This window comes from Anas acuta, chromosome 2 (assembly GCF_963932015.1).
Source record: "Anas acuta chromosome 2, bAnaAcu1.1, whole genome shotgun sequence".
NCBI lineage: Eukaryota > Metazoa > Chordata > Aves > Anseriformes > Anatidae > Anas > Anas acuta.
The window spans coordinates 143,617,644-143,639,798 of NC_088980.1; the positions used below are offsets into that span (position 1 = coordinate 143,617,644).

Here is a 22,155-nt window from a genome sequence, read left to right on the forward strand (position 1 = left end):
ATGCCATCCCGCACAAAGTGCTCTAGGTGACCCTGCTCGGCAGGGGGGCTGGACTAGGTGATCTCCAGAGGTCCCCGCCAACCTCGGCCGTTCCGTGACTGTGATAAAGGAGAAGGAGACCCGATACCGACGGACACGGAGGCGGGCGGCACCCGGCGGGGCGGGGGAAGCGGGGCGGGCTCAGCGCGGCTTCCGCCGGCGGCGCCATGAAGCTGCGGCGGCAGAAGCACGCCAAGAAGAACATGGGCTTCTACAAGAACAACTTCCAGTTCCGAGAGCCCTTCCAGGTGCTGCTGGACGGCACCTTCTGCCACGCCGCGCTCCAGAACAAGATCCAGATCCGCGAGCAGCTGCCCGGCTACCTGGGCGGCCCCACGCAGCTCTGCACCACACGGTCGGTACGGCCGGGCAGCGCGGCGCATGCGCGGGGTGGGAGGTGCCCGACCGGGCTCGGCTCCTCCTCAGGCAGCGGCGCCATTTTAGGAGGGCGGTGGGGCTGGGGGCGGGGGGGTACGCTCAGTTAGGGCGTGGAGGGATGGGAGATTTTTTCAGAAGCAGCTGGTTTTTTGTTTTGTTTTGTTTTGTTTTGAATTTATTTCTTCAGATGACAAATATGTCAAATACTGCGGAAGAGATGGTAGGGCGGGGTTAACCTGGTGTGTCGGTGGCACGTGGCTCAGTTTCTCCCAGTGCCCAGCGTGGTTTTGGCAAAGTGAGGTCAGCAGAGGCAAGCTCAGTCTCGTGTGAGGGTTGGAAGTAGTGCTGGGCTGGAATTCCAGCCTGCCAGTATCATATAATCAATAAATGTGGAAAAGACCTCCCAAGATCATCTGGTCCAACCACTCCAACCACCCCCCTACCACCAATGTCATCCACTAAACCATGTCCCTAAGCACCACGTCCAACCTTGCCTTAAACACCCCCAGGAGCTCCACCACTTCCTTGGGCAACCCGTTCCACAGAGTGGCTGCTCTCAAGGATGTGCTAGACAACGATGTGGAAGCAGAGCGTGTAAAATAAAAACTTGCCTTGAAGTTGCCATTGTTTTTATTTGACTTTGCGTAATGCATGCTATAAAATCGCTGTCACCTATGGATGGAATAGCCTGCTGCCCATCACAGAGGCACATACTGAAAATATCAGGAAGATGTATACGCTTGAATAAAAAAATAACCACTCTGCCATCCTATAGCACACATAGAACTGCCCCATACTTCTAAACAGTTTAAAGTATCAATTCATACCTCTAGTTTTTAAAGGTTTACAAATCACTGATCAAAACGTTATTCCAATTGTTTAAATGTCACTTCATCCTTCTTTAAACACTATACATGGGTATTTTTGACCTGTTTTTACTTAGGATAGCAGAACAGACTCATTTTCTTCTACTGCAAGCACACTGTAGTAGGTGAGGAAGGGCACCTATTGCATGACCCGGACTTCCCTAAGGAAGTGATCTTGCTCACTGCGGGTGTCTTTACAAAAAGAACAATCTGAAACCTCCATACTTTCCCCAAAAGCTTAAAATTTCTTCTCAGGAGAGAAGAATGCTGCTATTTAATATCTTGGAGTTATTTCTAAGATAACTGTAAAATAAACAGTTATCTTAGAAATATCTTACATTCTTAAAGCTGTATTTCAAGGCCATACATACATGTGGAAAGAGGTAGGAATGTAATAGTAAGACTCAGTAGTCAAAGTAAGTTAGGTATGTTAGGTTTCATCCCCTCCTCATTTCTGAATTTCATGCAGTTAGGATCCAAGCTAGCATCCTTATAGACTGCTATGCTGTCCTGTACCCATGTTAGCTCTAAGCAGAGTCAAGAGGAGGACTCCAGCTTTGCATTTTACTGTCTTATTGGAATGCTGTGAAGCCATAAGCTTCCAGATTTTTAATTATGTGGAGAACCTTTTAGCTTCTTTTGCGTGATTCAGCTGGATTCTGACACAAGTTTGAAGTGAGGTGATGGATACCAATGCAGAGTTTAACTTGCATGTAATGTTTAATCAATTTGTGCAGATTCAGATAATTTTATTTGTCAAGTAGTGGTTCAGGTGCATAAACATTAGGATTTAGCATTGTCTTTGATACAAAATATCTTAAAATCCATTTAATGTAACTTAGTGTTGTTATCTGTGTTCCTTTGTTTGGAACCAAGGAAGTGTCAATGAAGCATTTGGGGTGGTTAATCCTTTCAGATTACTGGGTGCCATTTACAGATCACAGAGCCTGACTAGGTGGGCATTGCTCATTCCATATTAACTCACATGCAACAATTAATGATGTCAACCTTTTACTGTTGTAAAAAAAAAATTATTTCCTTGTTTAGAAATCATTGTTACTTTTGTTTTTTAGATGTGTTCTGAAAGAATTGGAATCATTGGGGAAACCGCTGTATGGAGCAAAATTAATTGCCCAAAGATGTGAAGTTCAAAACTGTTCTCACCAGAAGGATCCTGTGAGTGGCTCGGCCTGTTTACTTTCCATGGTTGAAGAAGGCAACCCTCATCACTTCTTTATTGCTACCCAGGTAAATGCTCATGGGAAACGTAATACCATTTCAATTGATGTTATCCTTTGATACCTAAAGATAATGAAACCTACGGAAACCTCAATTACGAGATTTTTAAATAGCCTGTGGAAATTAATCTTGTAAAGCCTTCTTCACTCTTAAATGTAATTGCTAATTATGAAATAGAGAATATTCTGTATTACTTGATATTACTTGAACAGTTTGTTTGCTTTATCCAAGAAGCATATTACTTAGTTTAGCAGAAAGTGGAGAAAATGCACTGACTGCCTACTGACATGTAAAAAAAACAGTTGAATGTCAGTTTGCCTATTGCTTGTGTGTGTATGTGCAGCCCTAAACTGCTGTGCTCAGTAGTCTGAAAAGTGAAATGATATTGTGCTAAAACACCGTATAACTGCAATTTTAAGGATTTTTTTTTTAACTAAAGAATAAAGGTAGAAGTTGTGTACAAGTAAGAAAGGCAAGGTGTTTTTTTCTTAGATATGGTATTGAGAATGTAGGCGTAACATATATGCAAGATATTAAATGGTTAACAGTAAAATTCTTTATCCCTAGGTATGATATAGAGAGTTTTAAATGGCTTGGTATAGAATGAACTAAGTTCTTTGTGAAATCATGGAATAAATACCAGTGAACTGGGACTTTTTCTCAAAAAATCCATATATGCTTACACGTGCAAGAAAAAAGGAAACAATAAATTTTCCATCAGAAGTACAGCTAATCAGAAGGCAAAAAATTTAAATTTAAATTGCTCTGAAAGACTCTGCCAGTTATATCTACTAGATTAGGTTTCTTATCTTTTTTGTAATGTAATTTATCTTTATAGTTTTGTATTAAAAGTAGGTGCATTTGAATTGCAAATATTGTTTAATCCCAAAATATTGACTAAAGTATTTAATTTTACAGGACCAGGATTTAGCAAACAAAGTGAAAAAGAAGGCTGGCGTTCCTCTCCTCTTTATTATTCAGAACACTATGGTGCTAGACAAACCCTCTCCTAAGTCTTTGGCATTTGTTCAAACGTTGCAGACAAGTCAGCTTGTTCCAGAGCACCAAAAGCAAAGCATTGTGCAACTTAAAGAAAAAGAAGGACTAGCAAAGCAAGAAGGTGAAAAGAGAAGAAAACGTAAAAGGGCAGGAGGTCCCAATCCTCTCAGCTGTCTGAAAAAGAAGAAGAAAACACAGGAGAGCAAGGAGGCTTCAGCTGAAAAGAAGAAAAGAAGAAGAAAGCGAAATAGAGTTAAAACAAAAGCTGTGCAATCAGTGCAGAAGAACGAGGAGGAATAGATCCATGTTTGTGCAACAGTGCAGGACTAGAGCGTTGTTTGAACTTTGCAAAAAGCGAGATTAAACTGCAATAATTGCAATTAAGTTGTTAATATTAAAACTTATTTTTACGAGATGGTACTGCTTATTATTGCATTTTAAACATTTTGAGGTTATTGTCCTAATAATTTATTCTGTTGTTTAGAAATTGGGTGTGCAACAAAATGTTTAGGAACCTTTGAGTTTCATTGTTCTCTCCAGCTTCGTGATTCCTGCTGGAGCATTCACATGATCATTAACAGTTTTTAGAAATATTTCTTTGACTTCATATGTTTTTTCTTTTTGTAAGATACTAGACTTCTTTCTAAATCTAGTTTGCTGTTCTTACTAAAACTAGTTTTGACAGTTGTTCTGTTACAGAATATGGAAGTGACTTAAAAGAGCATAGCATTTTCAGAGAATCGTAAGGGTTGGAAAGACCTTCAAGATCATCTGTCTGGTCCAACCATCACCCTACCGCCACTGTCACCCACTAAACCATGTCCCTAAGCAGGAAGTCCAACCTTTCCTTATTTATCAGTATTATTTGAATGCAGATCTGCTTTTACAAAAGGTAACACTTCTGCAAAATGACTAGGTGACCTCAACAAGTCACTTCAGGCATGAATTACTTTGTAAGCTCCATGTGAACTGGTATGTCTGTTCATCATCTTTATTAAGGGGATCCTGGAGTGCATGTGATTGCATTGGTATACCTGACATTATTTTAATAGCATCTAGGTTTTTTTTTCCTTTTTAAATGGGAAGAATGCAAATTTAAAATGCTGAAATAAAGCACTGACTCATAACTAGAGCCATCACAGCACAGCATGGCTGTGGAGGAGCCCTGAGACAAAGCAGCTGGCCCTGATGGGCCTCGTGTGCTGTTGCTCTTGTTTCACTGTTCTGTAAGGTTACAACCGGAATAGAACTGCGTTGGGGGAGGAAACTGCCAAGAATGTTTTGAGTATCTGACTTACCTGAGTAGCTGTTCCCTGTACCTTGCATGTCTGGTAACGTTAGGCAGAAGTGAGTAATTGAGATGATGTAGTACAGGGACCAGCCATATAATGCGTATTGTGCCATGGGTGCAGTATTATGTGTTGCCAGCCATCCTTTATCAGTTGTTAAACTTTTCTCCATGTATTTCTACTCAACAGATACGTAATTCTTAAAATGAAAAGTTCCTTCCCCTATGTGAGTTTAAGGCATGTTTGTAAACAATCCCTCAACGTGTGCATCATATGTTTGTAAAAAAAATTCTCACCTGTGCATTATCTGCACAGATTCTTAAATATATAGGGTCTGTACACAGCCATAACAGACAATGCCTTCTATTGGCTTTTCAGAATAGAAGGGCAGTTACTTCATGGAGTTTAAGAAACCAGCCCGGGTGGTTGGATTTGGCTGGTGTTAGTGGAAACTGCAAGGTCAGTCCCTAGAGTCTGCAGATTTCCCTCAAGGCCATGCAAGAGAGGTTTATCGGTGTGCTCTGCTTACAGCACGGCGCGCTCCCGCTAGGGATGTATTGCACCTTTTATTTTTCTGTATGAAAGAGTACGTGCACCTTGGGAACTGGCTGCCAGAGATCAAAACAGCAAGGAAGGTTAATGTGCTTGAGATGAAAGCTTTAATTAAAACAGTCACACTCATCATGGCATTGTTCTTCCACTGATTGCTAATAGTGAGTGCTGAAGAGAAATCTAATAATTCCTAGAAATTCCTTAGAGCAGCATGTTTATTTAATGCGTATCACCTTTTGCACGCTGCCCTATTCCCTTCCTCATTTATTTGGGCACAGTGCCACGCTAATGTAGTTTGCTTCCTGTTCCCCCTTGAGTGTTGTTTGTATTTCTTCCCCACTCCCAAGCCCAGCTCCAGAAAGCGCTGCTATAAGTAAAGTTTGGAGCAGACATCAGAGGTGGCTCATCTTTAAAATCTCCTTCTGAGTAAAAAGTATATTGAAAACAATGGCTTTGCTATAAATTTTATTAAAAAAAAAAAAAAAAGGAGGCAGAAAATAAACCCTTATTATTTACAACAGTCCCTTTCAGTGCAGTTGGACCACAAAACTTAAACACACCTTTGTGAAGACAAGGCAGACAAAAAAAAAAAAAAAAGATTAACATAATTACTGCAAAAAGAATATTGTAACAGTCCTCGAATGACTCCTACCTTAAGAAGTTTAAACAAATATTTCTCTCTGTTTCCTTAGTATTTTGTTAACACAGACTGAGTCATGATGCCATTGGGAAGAAATAGGATGAAAAGGGAGTGAGCTCTTAGGAGAAAAGCTGTAAAAATTCGTCTGCAGCATAACAGCAGCTCCCGACCAGCAAGGTAAATAATGCGCCTTCCAGTTCTGGAGGAGAGCTCCTGCCCAGGCAGCAAGCAGAGGCAATCAGACTGTGTGTTGTTACCAGTTTGAAATTTAAAAAGAAAAAAATTTAGTTTCCAAGTAAAACAAGTGTACCAGGCCAAAACTGAAGGGATGTATTTATGTTATTAAACCAGGAGTGCTCCAAGCAGTCTGTAAGGCAGCCCTGCTGGCAGGGACCGGCCCGTACTGGGTGTTCGCAGCCCAAACTGGTGGGGCTGGGCTGGGCCAGCCTGGAAATGGTGCCAGGGTCCCCTGCTCATTTAGCCGTGCCCATCACTGGGACTGTCCCTAGGTGCAGGGTACAACACCCCTGTGGAAGGAAGGATCTGTCGGGCTGCTCACATCTAGTTGGTGTAAGCACCTCAGCTCCCTGCTCTGCCCAAAGCCACCCACAGTGGCCAGTCCCATTCCCCTCGTTATTTAAATGCTCTGAGGCCTGGCCACATCTCCCCTACAGACAGGGTCACCCGTGTGACTTTTCTGATAAAGATTAGAGTTGTTTTGCGGCAGCATGTCGGACAGACTGCTTTTGTTTTCGAGCCTACAGAAAGCTAGAGGTAAATGAAAAGGAGCTTGAGCGAAAACTTCTTCGGGGCTATTGATTTCTTCTTTACTCAGACAAGATAAATACCTGCCCCCCATCCTCTGCAGCACCTCACTAAATCTTTTCTTCTAAAAGAGAGAAATAACCAGCGTTGCAGAGTACAGCTCCGCGTGCACAGCAATAGAAGGAGAAAATAATGCTCCAGCCCCAGCCTGCAGAGCATTAATAGTGCATTTAGGACAGAGCCTCATCCACCAGCAGCCGAAGATATTTACCCAGCCTGCCTGCCAATTCAATTGGCTGGATTTATACGTTGGTGCGATCCGGTATTGTACAATAAATCACTCCCCGAGCATCTGTTAACAGCACTAAATAGATGAGTTAATTAGAAGCTTCTGGAACCTGGGCTGTTTATGAACCATTAAAGTAAATATGAATGCAGCATGACTCGAGGAATAAACACGCGCCGGTGCTGAAAGGAAAGTAGGGTGTCCAGAGCAACCCTGCTCATCTGTTTTCGGCTACGCTGATACAGCGCGAATGACTTCTTGATCATCTTTAGTGCATGCCCGTGGTTTCCCGAGCGCGTTGTGCCAGAGGCGAGGTGAGGGATGTCAGAGCCCCGCCATCCCCTGCGCCCCCTGCTCGCGCAGAAGTTCCCCCGCACGCTGCAGCATATTTCATCCCGCCGTGTGGGCGGTAATATCTCACCCAGGGAGCAGCCAGAGATACGGGGAACGAACAAATCAGAGCCCCGCAGGTGTTATCATTTACAATTTCGGGGAGAAAGATTGCAGCGGAGTTGGGGGGGAGGATGACAGAAAGCAAGGTTTTCGCACCCAAAGCGGCGGCAGAGAGACGGCACCTGATGGCTGAGGGGGGACTAACGGATGCATTTCGGGTAATTACTGTGTCTGTGCGCTCCGAGTCCCAAATTTATCTTGGAGAACTCAGCCGCCTGCCCGGGGAGGCTGACATTTCTCAAAAAGTTGCTTCAGCTTGTTAAGGAGGAGAGAGGCTGGGCTGTCTCAGGGGACTGCGCTGCCTGCTTGCTACGTCTGCAGCTGTGTGCATGAGCGGGGGAACAAGCAGGCAGCTAACGAGGGCCCAGGCACAAACAACCCAGAGCCAGGATGTGGGAGGAGGAGAAGAGATGGCGAATTAGGCACTGGGGTTTCAAAGAAACCGAGGGAGAGAGGAAAATGTATATATGAAGCTTTCCAGGCGTTAAGCTGAGGAGAGGATTGGTCAGGAGGGAAAAGTGAACCAGAAATGACTTAGCTGTAGTTGAGAGTAGGGAACAAAATGATAAACCATAAATAAATAATAATAAAAAAAAAAACCTTTCTGATTCCCTTAGGAAAAAGTCATTGCCTTTTCTGACTCGGTTCCTGCATCCTTAAAACAGGGAGCTGGACTGACCAGCCCTGCTGCAGATCCCACATTCGTGGCCTTGGATTTCCAGCAGAACAAGCCTCTCCCTGTGCCAGAGGCACCTCGGCTTTATGGTTTTTCAGTGTTACACTTTGCAGCACTGGCAGGTTTGCAGCCAAATCCTTCTTGTGCAGAGCTAGCCTGACGCTGCGTGTGGCTCGCCTCCCGGCAGGCAGAAACGACATTCAGGAGCAACCTTCTCCGTGCCACCACTGATGGGGTGAATCTATGGAGTTAACTGCTCCCGAGGGTACTCGCAGCGAGATGCAGGCTTCTCTGGCTGCAGAAATCATGACCCAGAGCATGGTTTGTATTTTTAAAGTCTAATCTTCCAGGAACCCCACGGGGGACTTTGAAGATTTTCATTGCAGTCCTGACTTCTCGCTGATGCAGAATGATCTTTTGGCCATGTTTGCCCCGTGGGGACCAGAGATGCTGCTGGTCTGACTCTTTGGGCTGGTTTCTCTTTTGGGATGTCGTGGATATATTTCACTGTGTGAATTGGCACCTGTTTGACAGGCAGGTTTTGCAGAAAAAATAAAGAAGAGAGCAGTTTTCTAGATTTGCTGGCTCCCTCTTTCCACCTCTGACCTCTCCAGCAGCTCCTAGGAATACGAGCATGCCTGCTCGGGGACAGTCCAAAAATCTGTTGAGCCCAGCATCACGCCTCCAATAGTGGCCAAAAGCTGTTCCCCAGGAATGGGATGGAAACAGATAAAATGTTTCTTGGTATTTCCCCAGATTACTTTCCAAATTTCTGACAATCTGTTAGGGAGTTCCTGACCCAGAAAAAAATGTTGTTTTTAACAGCACACAAAAGCTTTCAGTTTCACTAATTTGTCCAGTCTTTCCTTCTGAGACCATGTCAGGGTTTAGCCTCTATTATTTTCCGTGGCAAGGAGTTGCACAACTTGAGAATATTTTGTTAAAAATACCTTCTTTTGTCTGCTCTGAGTGTGCTACTTACTAGTTAGCCTCTGCAATAGAGGAAACATTACACAGGCATTCCTTAGTCATCCTTCCCATGCTACTCATGACTGCACAGAGCTCTGTGATTTTTCCCCTTCCATCTCTTTTCCAGGTTGAAGGCAGAGCATCTTCCTCTTCTTGCCACCAAGCAGCAGCACCTAGCAGGACAACAAGTGTCATCTTTTTCAAGCCCACCCAGAGACCAGCATGTCTGCTGGATATTCTCCGAGTGACAGCATTTTCTCCGAGTGAGAGCACAGACAAGAAGAGTCTGGTGAGAAGAGGCTCAGGACAGGAGCTCTGCATTTATTTCTTCACTTGCCATGAGCCACCCAGGTGCCTGAGCTGTGTGTCCTTGGATGTGCATTCCCTGGGGACGTGCCTTGGCTCCTCACCTGTGCAATGATGGTGTAAATGTTTCCCTCAGCTCCCAGGCTCTGCAGAAGTTGTGAAAAGTAGAATACACAAGTCAACTAACACTGCTGTAGGAGACCAGTCTTAATCCAACAATTGATAAATCTTTAATAAAACTTGGCTGTACACTTACCACTTATACCCCTGTATCCTAAAATTAGTATTTAAATGATAATTTGAATGAAATTATTCTCCCAAACTTATAGACCTCACCTCTCAGTATCCAAAATGAGCTTTCAGAATTAGAGCTTCTTGTTTACTTGAGATACTTTTTATCAATTAGCCATTAATTAATTAATGACATAAAGTTTCTGCATCACCAGTAGAATGCTTACAGAACTGTGTTTCCTTTTGCATCACGCAGAAAAGGAGTCAGATCTGTAGCTGTCCTAAACAAGAGCAATACCATCAGTGTCAAGCTTGAGACAGAGAGAAATTTGCATAAGAAATCCAAAATCGGTGACCAGGATACTACAAGAGCCCAGGAAGGCCAGCCGAGCTTCTGCACTGAAGACAGTAAAACTCAGATGGGGATGCGACATTCATACAAATCACCTCTTTGTGGTACTTGGAGAACTTGATTTCTTGTCTGTATTTATGCTCTTAGTGCTAATGTGAGCTAGAACATTGCTATTACATATGCTTGACCATATCAAAATGGTAGGTAATTAGTTTCAGTTATGTAGAATATCTGAGGGATGTTTAATTTATTAGATTTTTAATTGGTCTCTGTGTGTAATGGGCTAGAAAAAAAGGTAAGAAATGAGGCTGTATAATTCATCTGAAAAAATCCTTTTTCCTCCCCTCATTCCTTCCTTTTCAACTGTTGAGATTTCTTTTTGTTATTTATAACTTATTTAATTATCTGCTTTGGAATAATTTTTAGTGGATACTTGCCAGTTTACTAATATTCACTGCCCACTACCTGATGGTGTCAAAAACATACCATCTGTTCACTTGTGCCTTCCAAAGTCTCTGAAGTAGCTAGCTGACTCAAGCTGCAGGTGGTAGGATTGCTCAAAGTACATAATCTCCAAACTTTTTAATAACAAAACTTTTCTTTCATGTCTGCTTTTTTTTTTTTTTTTTAACTACATTCACGACTTGATTAAGGCTTTCTCAGCCACCCTTCTGCTGTACACAAACCTGCCTCCACCACAAACACACCTGGTACCTCTGTGCTGAAGAAGACTAGTGCCCTACTTTCACCTTTTTTTTTTTTATTGTCTTTTTTTTTTTTTTTTTTTCCTGTTACACACACACCACCACGTTTCCCTCCAGGAAGGATGTCTCAGCATTTTTGCTGTGCTTGGGCCAAGACTATGTGTCCCAGTCCCTGATCACATTTCTGTTGATATCCTACTCAATTCCACAGTGGTGACCACCACTTGTTTGGTATTTTTGAGAGACACGAACGCGGCTCCTCTTTGGCTGGACCCCTGCACCATCATCACTGTATCAAAGCTGGATCCCCCGGTCTTTGCAACTCTTTTCCCCTCTTCTCCTCTCCCTCCTCCTTCCCCTACCAGGTTCTCTCCTGCCTGGAAGCCAGGGAGAAACCTGTGGCATTTAGGTGCAGATGTCTTCTGCATGGACGTACGAGGTGTAATGGGGCTGTGAGCCAGGCAGAGCTGGCACTTACCAGGTGGAGATGAAAATCTGAGGGGGGCATTGGGTGCATTTACATGTCCAGGTAGACTGGGCCTTGAAAATAAGATCTAAACTAAAAATTATTTTATAACTGTAACAGTTTCTAAGTTTAAGTAAGTTTATTTAGTTGCTAAGTTTACTCTAAGTTAAAGCTTGAGACAGTGGAATTTCTGTGGGGGAGCTGGGAGCAAAGCAAGCAGCTGAAAAATGTGGAGCCTGAAAACATTCACTGTTCAGTAATGCCCTTGGCTTTATGACTACCCTTATCTGGCTGTCTTGCTGGTAAACTTTTGCAGGAACAGGTTTGTGATCAGCATTTCTTTCTTAGAAATCTCAAAATCTTAGATTTCTTAGAACCACCCAGGAGTTTCCCAGTCCCCCTGGGAGATGACCTGTTATGTTACCTTGGATGAGCTCCCCAAGGGTGCTGGGCACCTAACTCATGTTGCAGGACTCAGGCGTGGTAAATGACCCTGTAAAACCCAAATGTGGTTCATCATTCTGCCAAATTAGGACTGGGAGAGTGGATCTGAAAGCTGGGAATCCTGGCTCAGCCTGCTGCTTGTACAGGACAATCACTCATGAATTAATCCCTGTTAAAACATCTTAAATTAAGAGCTATCAATAGGTTAAAAGGCTAATAATACAATAAAAACATACGATTTAAAAAGGGAAAATACTTCAGTGGTTTTGGTGGGAGAGTGGCTATCTCTGCAGGCTTTTACTTAAACTCCATGAAACGCCCAGTGTTATTTCTGCCACTGAAGATTAATTTCAGTGCCATTATCAAACGTAACCATTGAGGAATTAATTGCATTTATATCTCATATCTAGGTTCTATTTATATAATCAAGCAATCTGGAACAGATAAGCTCCTTCTTGAGAAACCTCTGCTGCTCAACAGCATTTGACTTTGCCTCAGACAGGTTACGGCCCCCCGGGACCTGAGGAGCTCACTAAAATGCCATTTGTAATGCAGCATGACAAATCCCGGAGCCAGGGCGATAATCTCCAAGAACTCTGTTCAAATCGTCCCTCTGTCTCTGCAAAAGTGATTAATGGGCTCTGCAGAACCAGCATACGGCCCTCTGTATTAATTACTTCAGAGGCCTGCTACATGCAAACCCCAAAGCCTCGCAGGGAGCCTTGGACTGAAGCACCGAGCTGCTTCCCAAACGTGGGCTTGCAGCTCTGCTCCCTGGGGGACTTCGTGTCCCCAAGCCAGGACTGATGGGCTGGTGGATGGATGGGAAAATGTAAGAGGAGCCTGGTGTTCACGTGAGGACGGGGAGGACGTTCAGGTGGGGACCAGGAGCCGGAGGGAAAGGGATGGTCCAGAAGGGAGCGTGGTTTTCAATATTCCCTCTGTCTGCCATAACTGACATGATTTAAAACGCATACGCCCTCTGTAAATCATTGCAGCTCTACTGCAACGAGTGAAACTATGCCAATTTATCTCCAGGGAAGATCTGAGCCTAAATGTTTTACAGAGAGGGAAAGGAGATGCGGAGAGAAGTGTGCATTTATCTTACCAGTACGTTCTCTGGGCCTCATCCAAGGGGAAAATTTCTACGTCTTGTCTCAGGACCTTTAAATCCCGGCTGTGGGATGTTGGTTAGAGGCCCCATGGAAAAGTCTTAATGAATTTACCATGGATTTTTTTTTAATTCATTAAAAATATGTTGGATCCAGTAAAGCACACCAGTCTGCCTGCGTATTTTTCACTTGTCCCGCAGAAGCCCATGGCAGGGAGATCACTGCCTGCCCAGCCCTCAGGACTTACCGGGTGGTGGCACAACCCCAACTGCCCTGCCAGATAGGATGTATTTGTGCTCTGCAGTCTTAGCTCCCAGTCATTACACAGTAAAAAATATTTCAGCTGGAATAAATCACTTGGCCGTTCCGACTGTCCTGCATGGCCTGGTGACCACATGGAGCTTCCCTGCAGTGAGACAGGGATTGTGCTGATTACCTGTGGTGCTGCATCAGGTGTGGGGCCACCTCGACCAGGAGAAATCTGCCCCTCTCTCCCCTGTAACGCCACGTGCCAGGGATGATGGGCCACAGCAACGGAGGGCCCCAGTTCCCTCCCTTGCATTATGCACGTGGAAAAAAAGGCAGAAAGGTCTTTTCTGTGTAAGAAAAAAAATATAAATCATCCTGTACTTATTGTAGTGTCCTAATGAATTCCTAAAGACCACATTTGTCTGATGATCACCCTCTAGACTGAAACAGTACATCAGAATGGATAAACATAGGAAAAGACACCCACCTAGCCACCCTGCAGCTAGCTGTGTAGTACCAGAAATATTCTTTAAGCATTGGGAAATCCAAAGAACAATTTTTCACTTAGTCATAGCACCCACTCACTAGACATTAAACCTGATTTCTAAAGGCACTGATCTCAGTGAGAGTTAGAAACTCAAAGAATTCACAAATCACCCATAAATTGGTAGTAAAAAGTCTTGCAATTCATCTGCCGATATCTTCAAGCGTCAAAGCATCCTTAAAAATCTGGTTCTCAAAACTTCACTGGTGAAGCCTGAACTGAATTTCCACAGATAAAAGCTCACTTTTCCCTGTACTACTTTGTCTTGAAAGGAGTGTTTGTAAAATGGCAGAGCATTTAGTTTTGCAGGGTATGCTCCCCTGAAATTGCCTGGATAAAGGCAGTGCAGCAAGAAAGCCACAGCCACACCGAGGAGGCTGCGGTCTCTCTTCTGAGAAACAAGACAGCTGGAAGTTAAAGGGACTTTAAGCAGAACAAGCAACAACACAGAATAATTATTCCAATCTCTCCCAAATTCTTTTTGCTCAGTTGGCTGATTAGCGGGCAGGGAGCAGTGGCACTTGGTCCAAAAGGTCTGGGGGCAGGATGCGCCGTGACATCCACATGAGGGGCTCTCTGTCTGCCAGGAGCACTCTGGTGGACGTCTCATTCTGGAATAACAAATTCCGAGTAATTTATGTTGACTTGTGGATGTACTCAAAAAGCAAAGCATCTTTAATCTCAAGTAACTTTTCCATTGCAGAGCTACCCAAGTGGAGCAATTAGTGCAGGATCTGTTTACCTCTGTGCTGGGGCAGCCTCCCCGCAGGGCAGGGGGGTTGGACGAGCACCGCCTGGCCTTCTGCTGAGGGGAACAAGTGCCCGGGGAGTGGAAAGAGATGTTGGTCCAGGGGTGGCAGGCTCCTCTTCGTATCCCTTCTTCTCCAGCTCATGGAAGGAGTCTTGATTCTTTTCCGAGAAGTTTCTATCCGTTGTGCTGCTCAGAGAGAGCAGTTAACCCGTAACTGCTAGCAGCAGCCAAGCATGAAGAGGAACCGCTGAGAACCTCCTAAATTGCATTTCCTTAAAATGAAACAGGATGGGATTACCACGTCTCCTTGGCATGGGCCTCAAACCAAAATGATTCTTCACCGGCTAAATGATTTCATGCACTGGTTAGACTGCAGCCTGCAGCCCTAGATGGAAAGGAAGCTGGCTTTTCCTTAAGTTTTGTCTCTTCTCTCAAGAGAACTTGAAACAGGGCTATTACCACGCGATTCCCTGCATTGCCAGCCTGATTACCTGCTGCATTAATGTAGCAATGCCATGGTTTCAATCCATTGGTTTATTGATTTAGCCCTAATTGGAAGCCTGATGTAATCACTGCGTTGTTCCATTTTTAATTAACTTAGCAAAATTGCAGCAGGTTAACCCTTGCTGCCTTCACAGTGTACTCCCTTGCTCATTGTTTTCAATAAAATCCATTTAAGAGAAATCCACCGCACCAGTTTATTCTGTCAGACTGCACCATGGGTCAGAAACCCAAGTGCACATGCAATTTAAAATAAGGTATTTGCAGGCCTCTTGGTTCCTCCCTCAGATTAGTGTGAATCCCTCACATAATACTTGGAGAGTGAAAGCAGCACAGAAGGGAGCATGGAAAACAAAGCTGAACGGGAAAAAAAAATATCTCTTTTCTCATACTGCTTATTTTTTCCAGAAACACACTGTTGAATCATGTAATTATTTCTAACTTAACTACTTACAGATTGAAAATGCTCAGAAATATGATTTCGGCATGGACAAAATAACTGTTCTTACGGGTAGATGGATTTCCAGGTATCAGACTATTCAGTAGGGTGGCTTAAAATAGTGGTCATAGTTCACACTTCTCCAGTACCTTAGAGTCTGCTTTGCCTTCTGTCATTTTTGATAAGGAAATAGTCCATTTAGTGTACCGAAATTTCAGCTGCAAGTCTCTGGTGTGGAGAGTAATCAGACATTTTTAGAGCATTTTCCATTCTGGCTATCTGGTGCTATTACTGAACTTTTCAACAAGTTGCCCATGCTTTTTGCAGCGTGAGCATCCCTTTTCTATCTTCCCCGGCAAGCTTTCTGTTAGCTGTTGTTCACAGAAATCTCCAGTACCGAACACACAGGTGCAAAGCAAAGCTGCACAGTCCAGGACCTCTGTTCTTTTTGTCCCCACCTCTTAAACGGAGAGCTCCAGCACTTGCTGTGTGCCTCCTGACACTACCAGAAAGATGCTGCTCTGCTTCTATTTCCCCTGCCCTACCGGTATTATATTTACATCTGGTGTTCTTGCTTGGATGAACCAGAGACAAAACAAGTCACCATAGTTTGAATATGTGAATCTGTAGATTAAAAGCACAATGAGATTGTTCACAAATTTCATTTTCTTATTTAAACAATGCATACAAAGAAGGGGGATAACGAGTGTCTTGGTTGCCTAGAAAAAGTAGGCTGTCTCTAAATGAAAAGATGGGTAAGAAAGCACCAGAAATTACCAGAATGTTGATGCAGCTCACTTTGAGTCTCCAAAACTACAAGCAAGAAAACGGGCTGCAACTCAACAACTTGTAAAAGAAACTGGGTCATTGACTGCAAGGAGCCTGAAGCTGCTCTAATGGAATCATTCCCTCAGATGGGTGTAAACAGCTGGGAGAGGAAAACAGCTGGTAGAAATAGTAGAGATCCCAGAGCCTGGGATAAATTGCTCACCAAAGTAATAGGAACTGCAGAAAAAAAACGTCGAATTTGCTCAAGTTTCAAGGAGAAAAGACAGCTGCTGACCACACTGGTGCAAAGGACAGGGTTGCTGCCAAGAAAAGGCAAAGGTTATGAGCCATGAAACGTCTACGGCGTCAGCAAAACAGATCCGCTCCTCTCAGCGGCTCGCGCTGGGAATTTTGCCACTGCTGGGAGCTCAGCAAACAGAGGCTGAGCCCATGCTGGTCCTGCACGGCCACAGGGAAGGGATCCTCCACCGCCAGCAGGGCTGCTCTGCTCACACAAAGCCCTGCTGGTGGTGCTGGGACGTGCTGGGAACTGGTGGGGTCCACACTGGGACCGTGCTGGGACAAGGGGTGGTAGGAAGGGAGGTGGCTCTGCTCCCCCCGTGGCGTGGTTTGCCAGAAGCTGGAGCGGCAGGCTTTTGTTTTCCTGTGTTCGGCGTGTTATGCTGTCAATATTTGAGCTAATTTTTGATGCAGAACAAGTCCATCTGCTCTCTGCTAACGGGAGTATTTCATTTATCGTCACGCTCTTCCCCAGTTTTCAAACTTGCTCTGCTAAAAGAGCTCAGAGGTAATCCCGTGCATCTTGTGAGTGGGATAGAGCAAACAGAAAGGCCACAGCTCTGCTAGCTCACCCACTCATCCCTTTGTAAATCTGCGCTTTCCTGATAAAGTGCTTTACAAACTAATATTATACACCAAAAAGATTAAGCTTTTGAAATGAAGGAAGCAGCTGGACCGCAGCTCAGTGTGCAGAGCGTGAGTGGCAACTGGAAAAAAGCCTGTTTAAAGTCAAATACAATGGGATCTTTGCAGCGTCTTGTAGGAGACGCTTATTTTAAGACTTATACAATGGACCTTCCTTCCTCTGGTCACACACCCAGTAAACTGGGTGATCCCTAATCTCCCGTGTCTCCCATAAGAGAGGAGGAGGTTGGATCAACTCAGCCACAAAAAAAATGTGATTCCAGAGAGTCCCCACGGCTTCGATTCAAAGCTCGGATCAATAAGGCATCCCTGTGCCTCCGAATAAAGGCTTGTAAATATGTACTCACCACCTGATTCTCTTTGTAATACGGCCAGGGGGTATGTCTCAACAAGTGATAATTGGAAAACAACCATGTGTGAGAAATCGCCTTCTTTCAGCAAGGAGACGGCCAAAAATAGAACTGAGCAGATCACAGCCCAAGGCGCTCCGGGATCTTTCCACATGAATGAGAGCAAGTGGAAATGAAATGGCAAGACCAGAGCTGATGACAGGCTGCCTGCCTGCGAGATGTGACCTGCAAATGGATTTTAAAATGTTTCCAACTACTATCACGATTCAGGCTGCCTGGCCCTGTTACCTGTGGACATTTTAGAGGGAAAGGGGTAGCTTTTTCCTGGCTCCCTCTCAGTAGGTGTGAGGTATCCCCAAACTCCTTGGCTTGATCTATGCTATCTGTCATGCATCTTTCTGTGCTAAGCACCCCACTTCCAAGTTCATCAAATCATTTCAGGAATAATGAAACATTTCCATCAGGCATGAGTGCTGAGCCAGCAACGGCTTGGTGCTGGGAGGCAGGGTCTGAGGTGTGGGCTGGAGCTTGGGCAGGAGAATGGGAGCAGGATGGGTTTCAAGAAAGAAGCAGGGTATTTAAGAGCAGGATACCCAACCCAAGCCCATTCAGTCCTATACCCTGCTTCCAAGCACAGCCAGAGCTGACCAGAAGATATCTGGAGTGTGGGATTTGAGGACAGGCTTCTGGTAGGGGCCCTCCTTGCCCTCCTTCACATCAAATATCTTGCGAGGAGAAAGACTGAGAACCTTGTAACTGGGCATGGAAGCAGCTAGCAGACAGCTAGAAGAGAACAGCAACCTAGCAGAGAACCCTTAAGAAAACAAGATAACACACTGGTGGTCAGTACTGAGCTGTGATGCTCACCTGGCAGCTAGTCTCTCCCCTCAACCATAGGATCACAGAATCATTAAGGTTGGAGAAGCCCTCCAAGATCATCTGGTCCAACCACCTCCCTACCACCAATGTCACCACTAAGCCATGTCCCCAAGCACCACGTCCAACCTCTCCTTGAACACCCCCAGGGACGGGGACTCCACCACCTCCCTGGGCAACCCGTCCCAGTGCCTGACTGCTCTTTCTGAGCAGAAATGTCTCCTCATTTCCAGCCTGAACCTCCCCTGGCACAACTTGAGGCCATTTCCTCTAGTCCTATCACCTGTGAGAAGAGGCCGATCCCCAGCTCCCCACACCTTCCTTTCAGAAAGCCCTTTGCCCATGTCTCCCACCTATCTTGTTCAATCTGTCAAAAATAAAAACCTCTCTTCCTTCTCTGGACTGCTGTTGGCTCCAATCATTTGTGTTGTTTGTTAGGTTTCTGCTTCAGGGGAAGGAGGAACCCCTGCGTGCTCCTGCTTCAAGGAGCAGTCATGGCATGGCTCATGGCTCATGGGTCAGACGAGGAGGCCCTGATTTGGATTCCCCCAGCCCTTCCCAGCTAAAACAAAAGGGCAGCATGTGCATCAGCTGACCAAATTGGCACGTGGCTGTGATAATGTCTGGATGCTATCTGTGTTTCCTCAGCATAAGAAGCATCCATCAGTTCCCTTAATCCTGACAAAACAGCTTTTTATTTTCTCACAGTGTCCCTTTCTGGTCTTGTTGTGAACTACCATGTCTATAAATATCCTTTCAAGAGGAACATTGGATGCTGTCTTGGATGGATATCAGGGTTAAATTACTAAGCCTTCTCTGGCACTGGGAGGAATAAGGAGCGCGTGAAACTCCAAGTGAGTGGGCAGCCACACCACCATTTCTGCTCCTTCCAGCACCAGAGGTGAGTGAGAGACAGCAGTGACATGCAGCCAGGGGACACGGCCTCCAGCATTTCTCCAGGGTGTCCCCTGGGGAGCCCAGCTCCATGGTGTCAAACCCAAGGTGAAGCACTGGCTTCACTGAAGTCCAAAGGGAAATCTCTCCTTTCAGCAAGGCTGGCATTCCAACCCATTTCTGTTTCATGTGACCAGGTACCACACTTCTCCATTTGTCCCGTGGTCTGAGTTTCATAAGGGAAAATAAAATATAAAAAATAAAAAGAAATAGAGGAAGGCAGAGCAACAGCCGAGGAAGCTAGGAGATGTGAAATGAGAAACTCCCGTGGAGATGGGGTATTAGGAAGACAATAGGTAAGAGCAGCACGATGAATTTATCACCAGGCTGTTATTTTTTACAGAGTTGTGTCATCCATCACAGGGGTGTTTCCTCTACATGAGTGAAGTGTATGGCAAGCTCCTCTTACTGTTACAGGCACGGAGAGGAGTGAAATACCTTGTCCTAATTTTCACAAGAACTTTCTGAATTTCCTAAGAATGCAATTAGACCTTTTTTTTTTTCTTTTTTTTTTTTTTTTTTTTCTTCTTTCTCTAGGAGCATTGTGCTGTAGGAACATTTTCCCCCACTTTACAATAACCCCGCTGTGAAGGTGGGACATCAGTTGGATTCATTGTACTTCATTTATCAGGTTTGCAGTGATACACAGAAGATATCCCTCGAGGGATAGGAAGTTCTGATACTCACAGAAATAAAATTTAATATCTACTTTGCTGGTGTAATGGAAAATTTTATTACTTTCAGAAATATATTTCAAGCTGGGAGACAAAGGTTTTAGGCAGATCTTTTGGAGAAAATTGTGTTTTATTGAACATGGATATAAAAGTAGATTAAGCCTCTTCCCATACACTAATGCAACATTCTTTGGGCTGCTTGAAGAAGTCTGGCCAGCTGGTGAAAAATCTGAGCTTGTATAACTGACAGTCACGTTTATCAGGAGACATCCTACAGGTAAGCTCAATATTTACATTAAAGCATCCTGAACCCTGGGAAGCATCTGTAACGCCAGACAAAAGAAAATAAAACTAAACAATTAGAAAATCCCTAGTAACTGAAAAAAAAAAATGCATATGACAGACATCTGGGCAAACACTCAACCGCTGGAAAATAATGTAGCAGCAGTAACGTCAGCAGACAGAGTGGAGCTGGCGTCTTGGATACATAATCACAGTCTTGTCTTCTGCTCTTCTGGCAACACCTCAATAGTCATTCAGGACTTGATACCACTGCCTGAAAGTTAGTTAATGTCTCAGACCAAAATGTCAGCCACGGGTGTTAATGTTCTTCTGACTTGGCAGTAGGCTTGTAAGGCAGAGGGCAAAACGTGCTTAGATGGGACTCTTGCCACCAAGAGTAGTCTGAGATACCCATCTCAGTATCACGAAGGATGCAAAGGTAGGTATGCAGCAGAACCCTGTGGTGGACTGTAACTGGCACCACTGCTAGGCAGGCTGGCTGTCTTGGGAGAGTGACAGCGCATGTCAGGCCTGCCTCAGCCTCCAGTAACAAACAGGTCGGGAGATGACAGCCTCCAGGAGAAGAAACAAAAATAATTTATATCTGAAGGAAATAAGGATAAATTGTTAGCCTGGTGCCATAAAGGAAACAAAAAGGAGAAGAGAAGAGAAAAAAAAAAAAAAAAAAAAAAAAAAGGAAAGAAAATAAAACCAAAAGAAATTAAAAGAAAAAAAAATGAAAAGGATAAAAAGGAAAAGGAAAAGGAAAAGGAAAAGGAAAAGGAAAAGGAAAAGGAAAAGGAAAAGGAAAAGGAAAAGGAAAAGGAAAAGGAAAAGGAAAAGGAAAAGGAAAAGGAAAAGGAAAAGGAGTGGAAGTGGGAGAGGGAAAGCCTATGAAGCTCCTTGGCTATAGGTAACCTGTTGTTCCTCCCCAAAATTCTCCTGAACAACCCTTTTTTGACACTTGCTGCCAATACCTACCAATATGAACTCCTCTGTACAATTCTGTCAAACCCTGTTGTGTGTCAGCAACACTGTCTTTGTTGCCACCCTTCAGGTGCATCCCACACTTGGTGCATCGACAGCACGAACAGCTCCCTGTGCAGGAGGTGTCCCACAACAGCTGCCTTGCAGTGAACCATCTTCCTTCCTAACGCTTCTCTTAGGACTTGGCACCCACCAGCTTCTCCCATACGTCCTGGAGCTCCAGCCACTGGGCAGTCCTTGTAGCAGGGAACAGGCCCCACAAGCACCTAGATGTAGCACTCATGTACACTTTCAACTTGATGGACAATCTGAGCAGATTCTGGAAAAGTGGGATGTCATTTATATGCTGCCTCCACTGCATCTACAGGAGAAAAATGGAAATAAAGTGATTTATATGGGGAAAATGCAGGAGGGAACTCTTCTGTGCTATTGGAACTGCATTTATGATGCTTTGCTAAGCTGAGCATTGCTGTTGATAGCAGATCTGTGCCAGAAGTGCCCTGGGACGGGAATTTATGGTAGTGGAGAGAGAGCGACTGCCAGAAAGGGTGGGAAAAACAGTCCTCCAAGGATTTGCTTGTAAAGAACATTCCCTGCTGGGCGGTTTCCTAACTGGAGAATTTTAAATGAGATTTTAAATTCTCTGTCTAGGATATTTAGCTTTTATGGGTTGTTTTAGCAGTTGAGGAGTCTGGGTGACTCCCTTTGCTAGCTGTGATTATCTCCAGGGCAGCTTTTTGGCCTTTCCTGGGAGGCTGTGCCCCAGCACTGACGTTCAGCCACCTCCTGAAACCCCCGACACCTCCCCTTGCTCAGGAGCTGTCCTTTTCTGGCCCACCTGGCTGTAAATGCCACCCTGAGAACCACAGCTCCTTCAAGAACAAGCTGGTTGCTTTCATCACCAGTGGCTGCTCAAATACATTTTGAATATGCAGATGACCTTGGCCTTCAAGATTTCAAATGAAGGCTCCAAGAAAAGCTGGTTAACCTAAATCCAAGTCAAGAAGGAAGTGGGCAATTCCTTTCAAAGCTCTGCCACATATCTAAGTTATGCGGGAGCACTTTTAAG

At 44.5% G+C, this 22,155-nt stretch overlaps 1 protein-coding gene across 1 annotated transcript; it reads left to right on the forward strand.

Moving 5' to 3' along the window:
* Window positions 1-161: 161 nt before the first annotated feature.
* Window positions 162-3,936, forward strand: UTP23 (UTP23 small subunit processome component). The gene is made up of 3 exons (XM_068672538.1): window positions 162-394; window positions 2,357-2,531; window positions 3,441-3,936. The coding sequence occupies exons 1-3, from the start codon at window positions 207-209 to the stop codon at window positions 3,819-3,821; spliced, it is 744 nt and encodes a 247-aa protein (XP_068528639.1). The 5' UTR covers window positions 162-206; the 3' UTR covers window positions 3,822-3,936.
* Window positions 3,937-22,155: the final 18,219 nt, after the last annotated feature.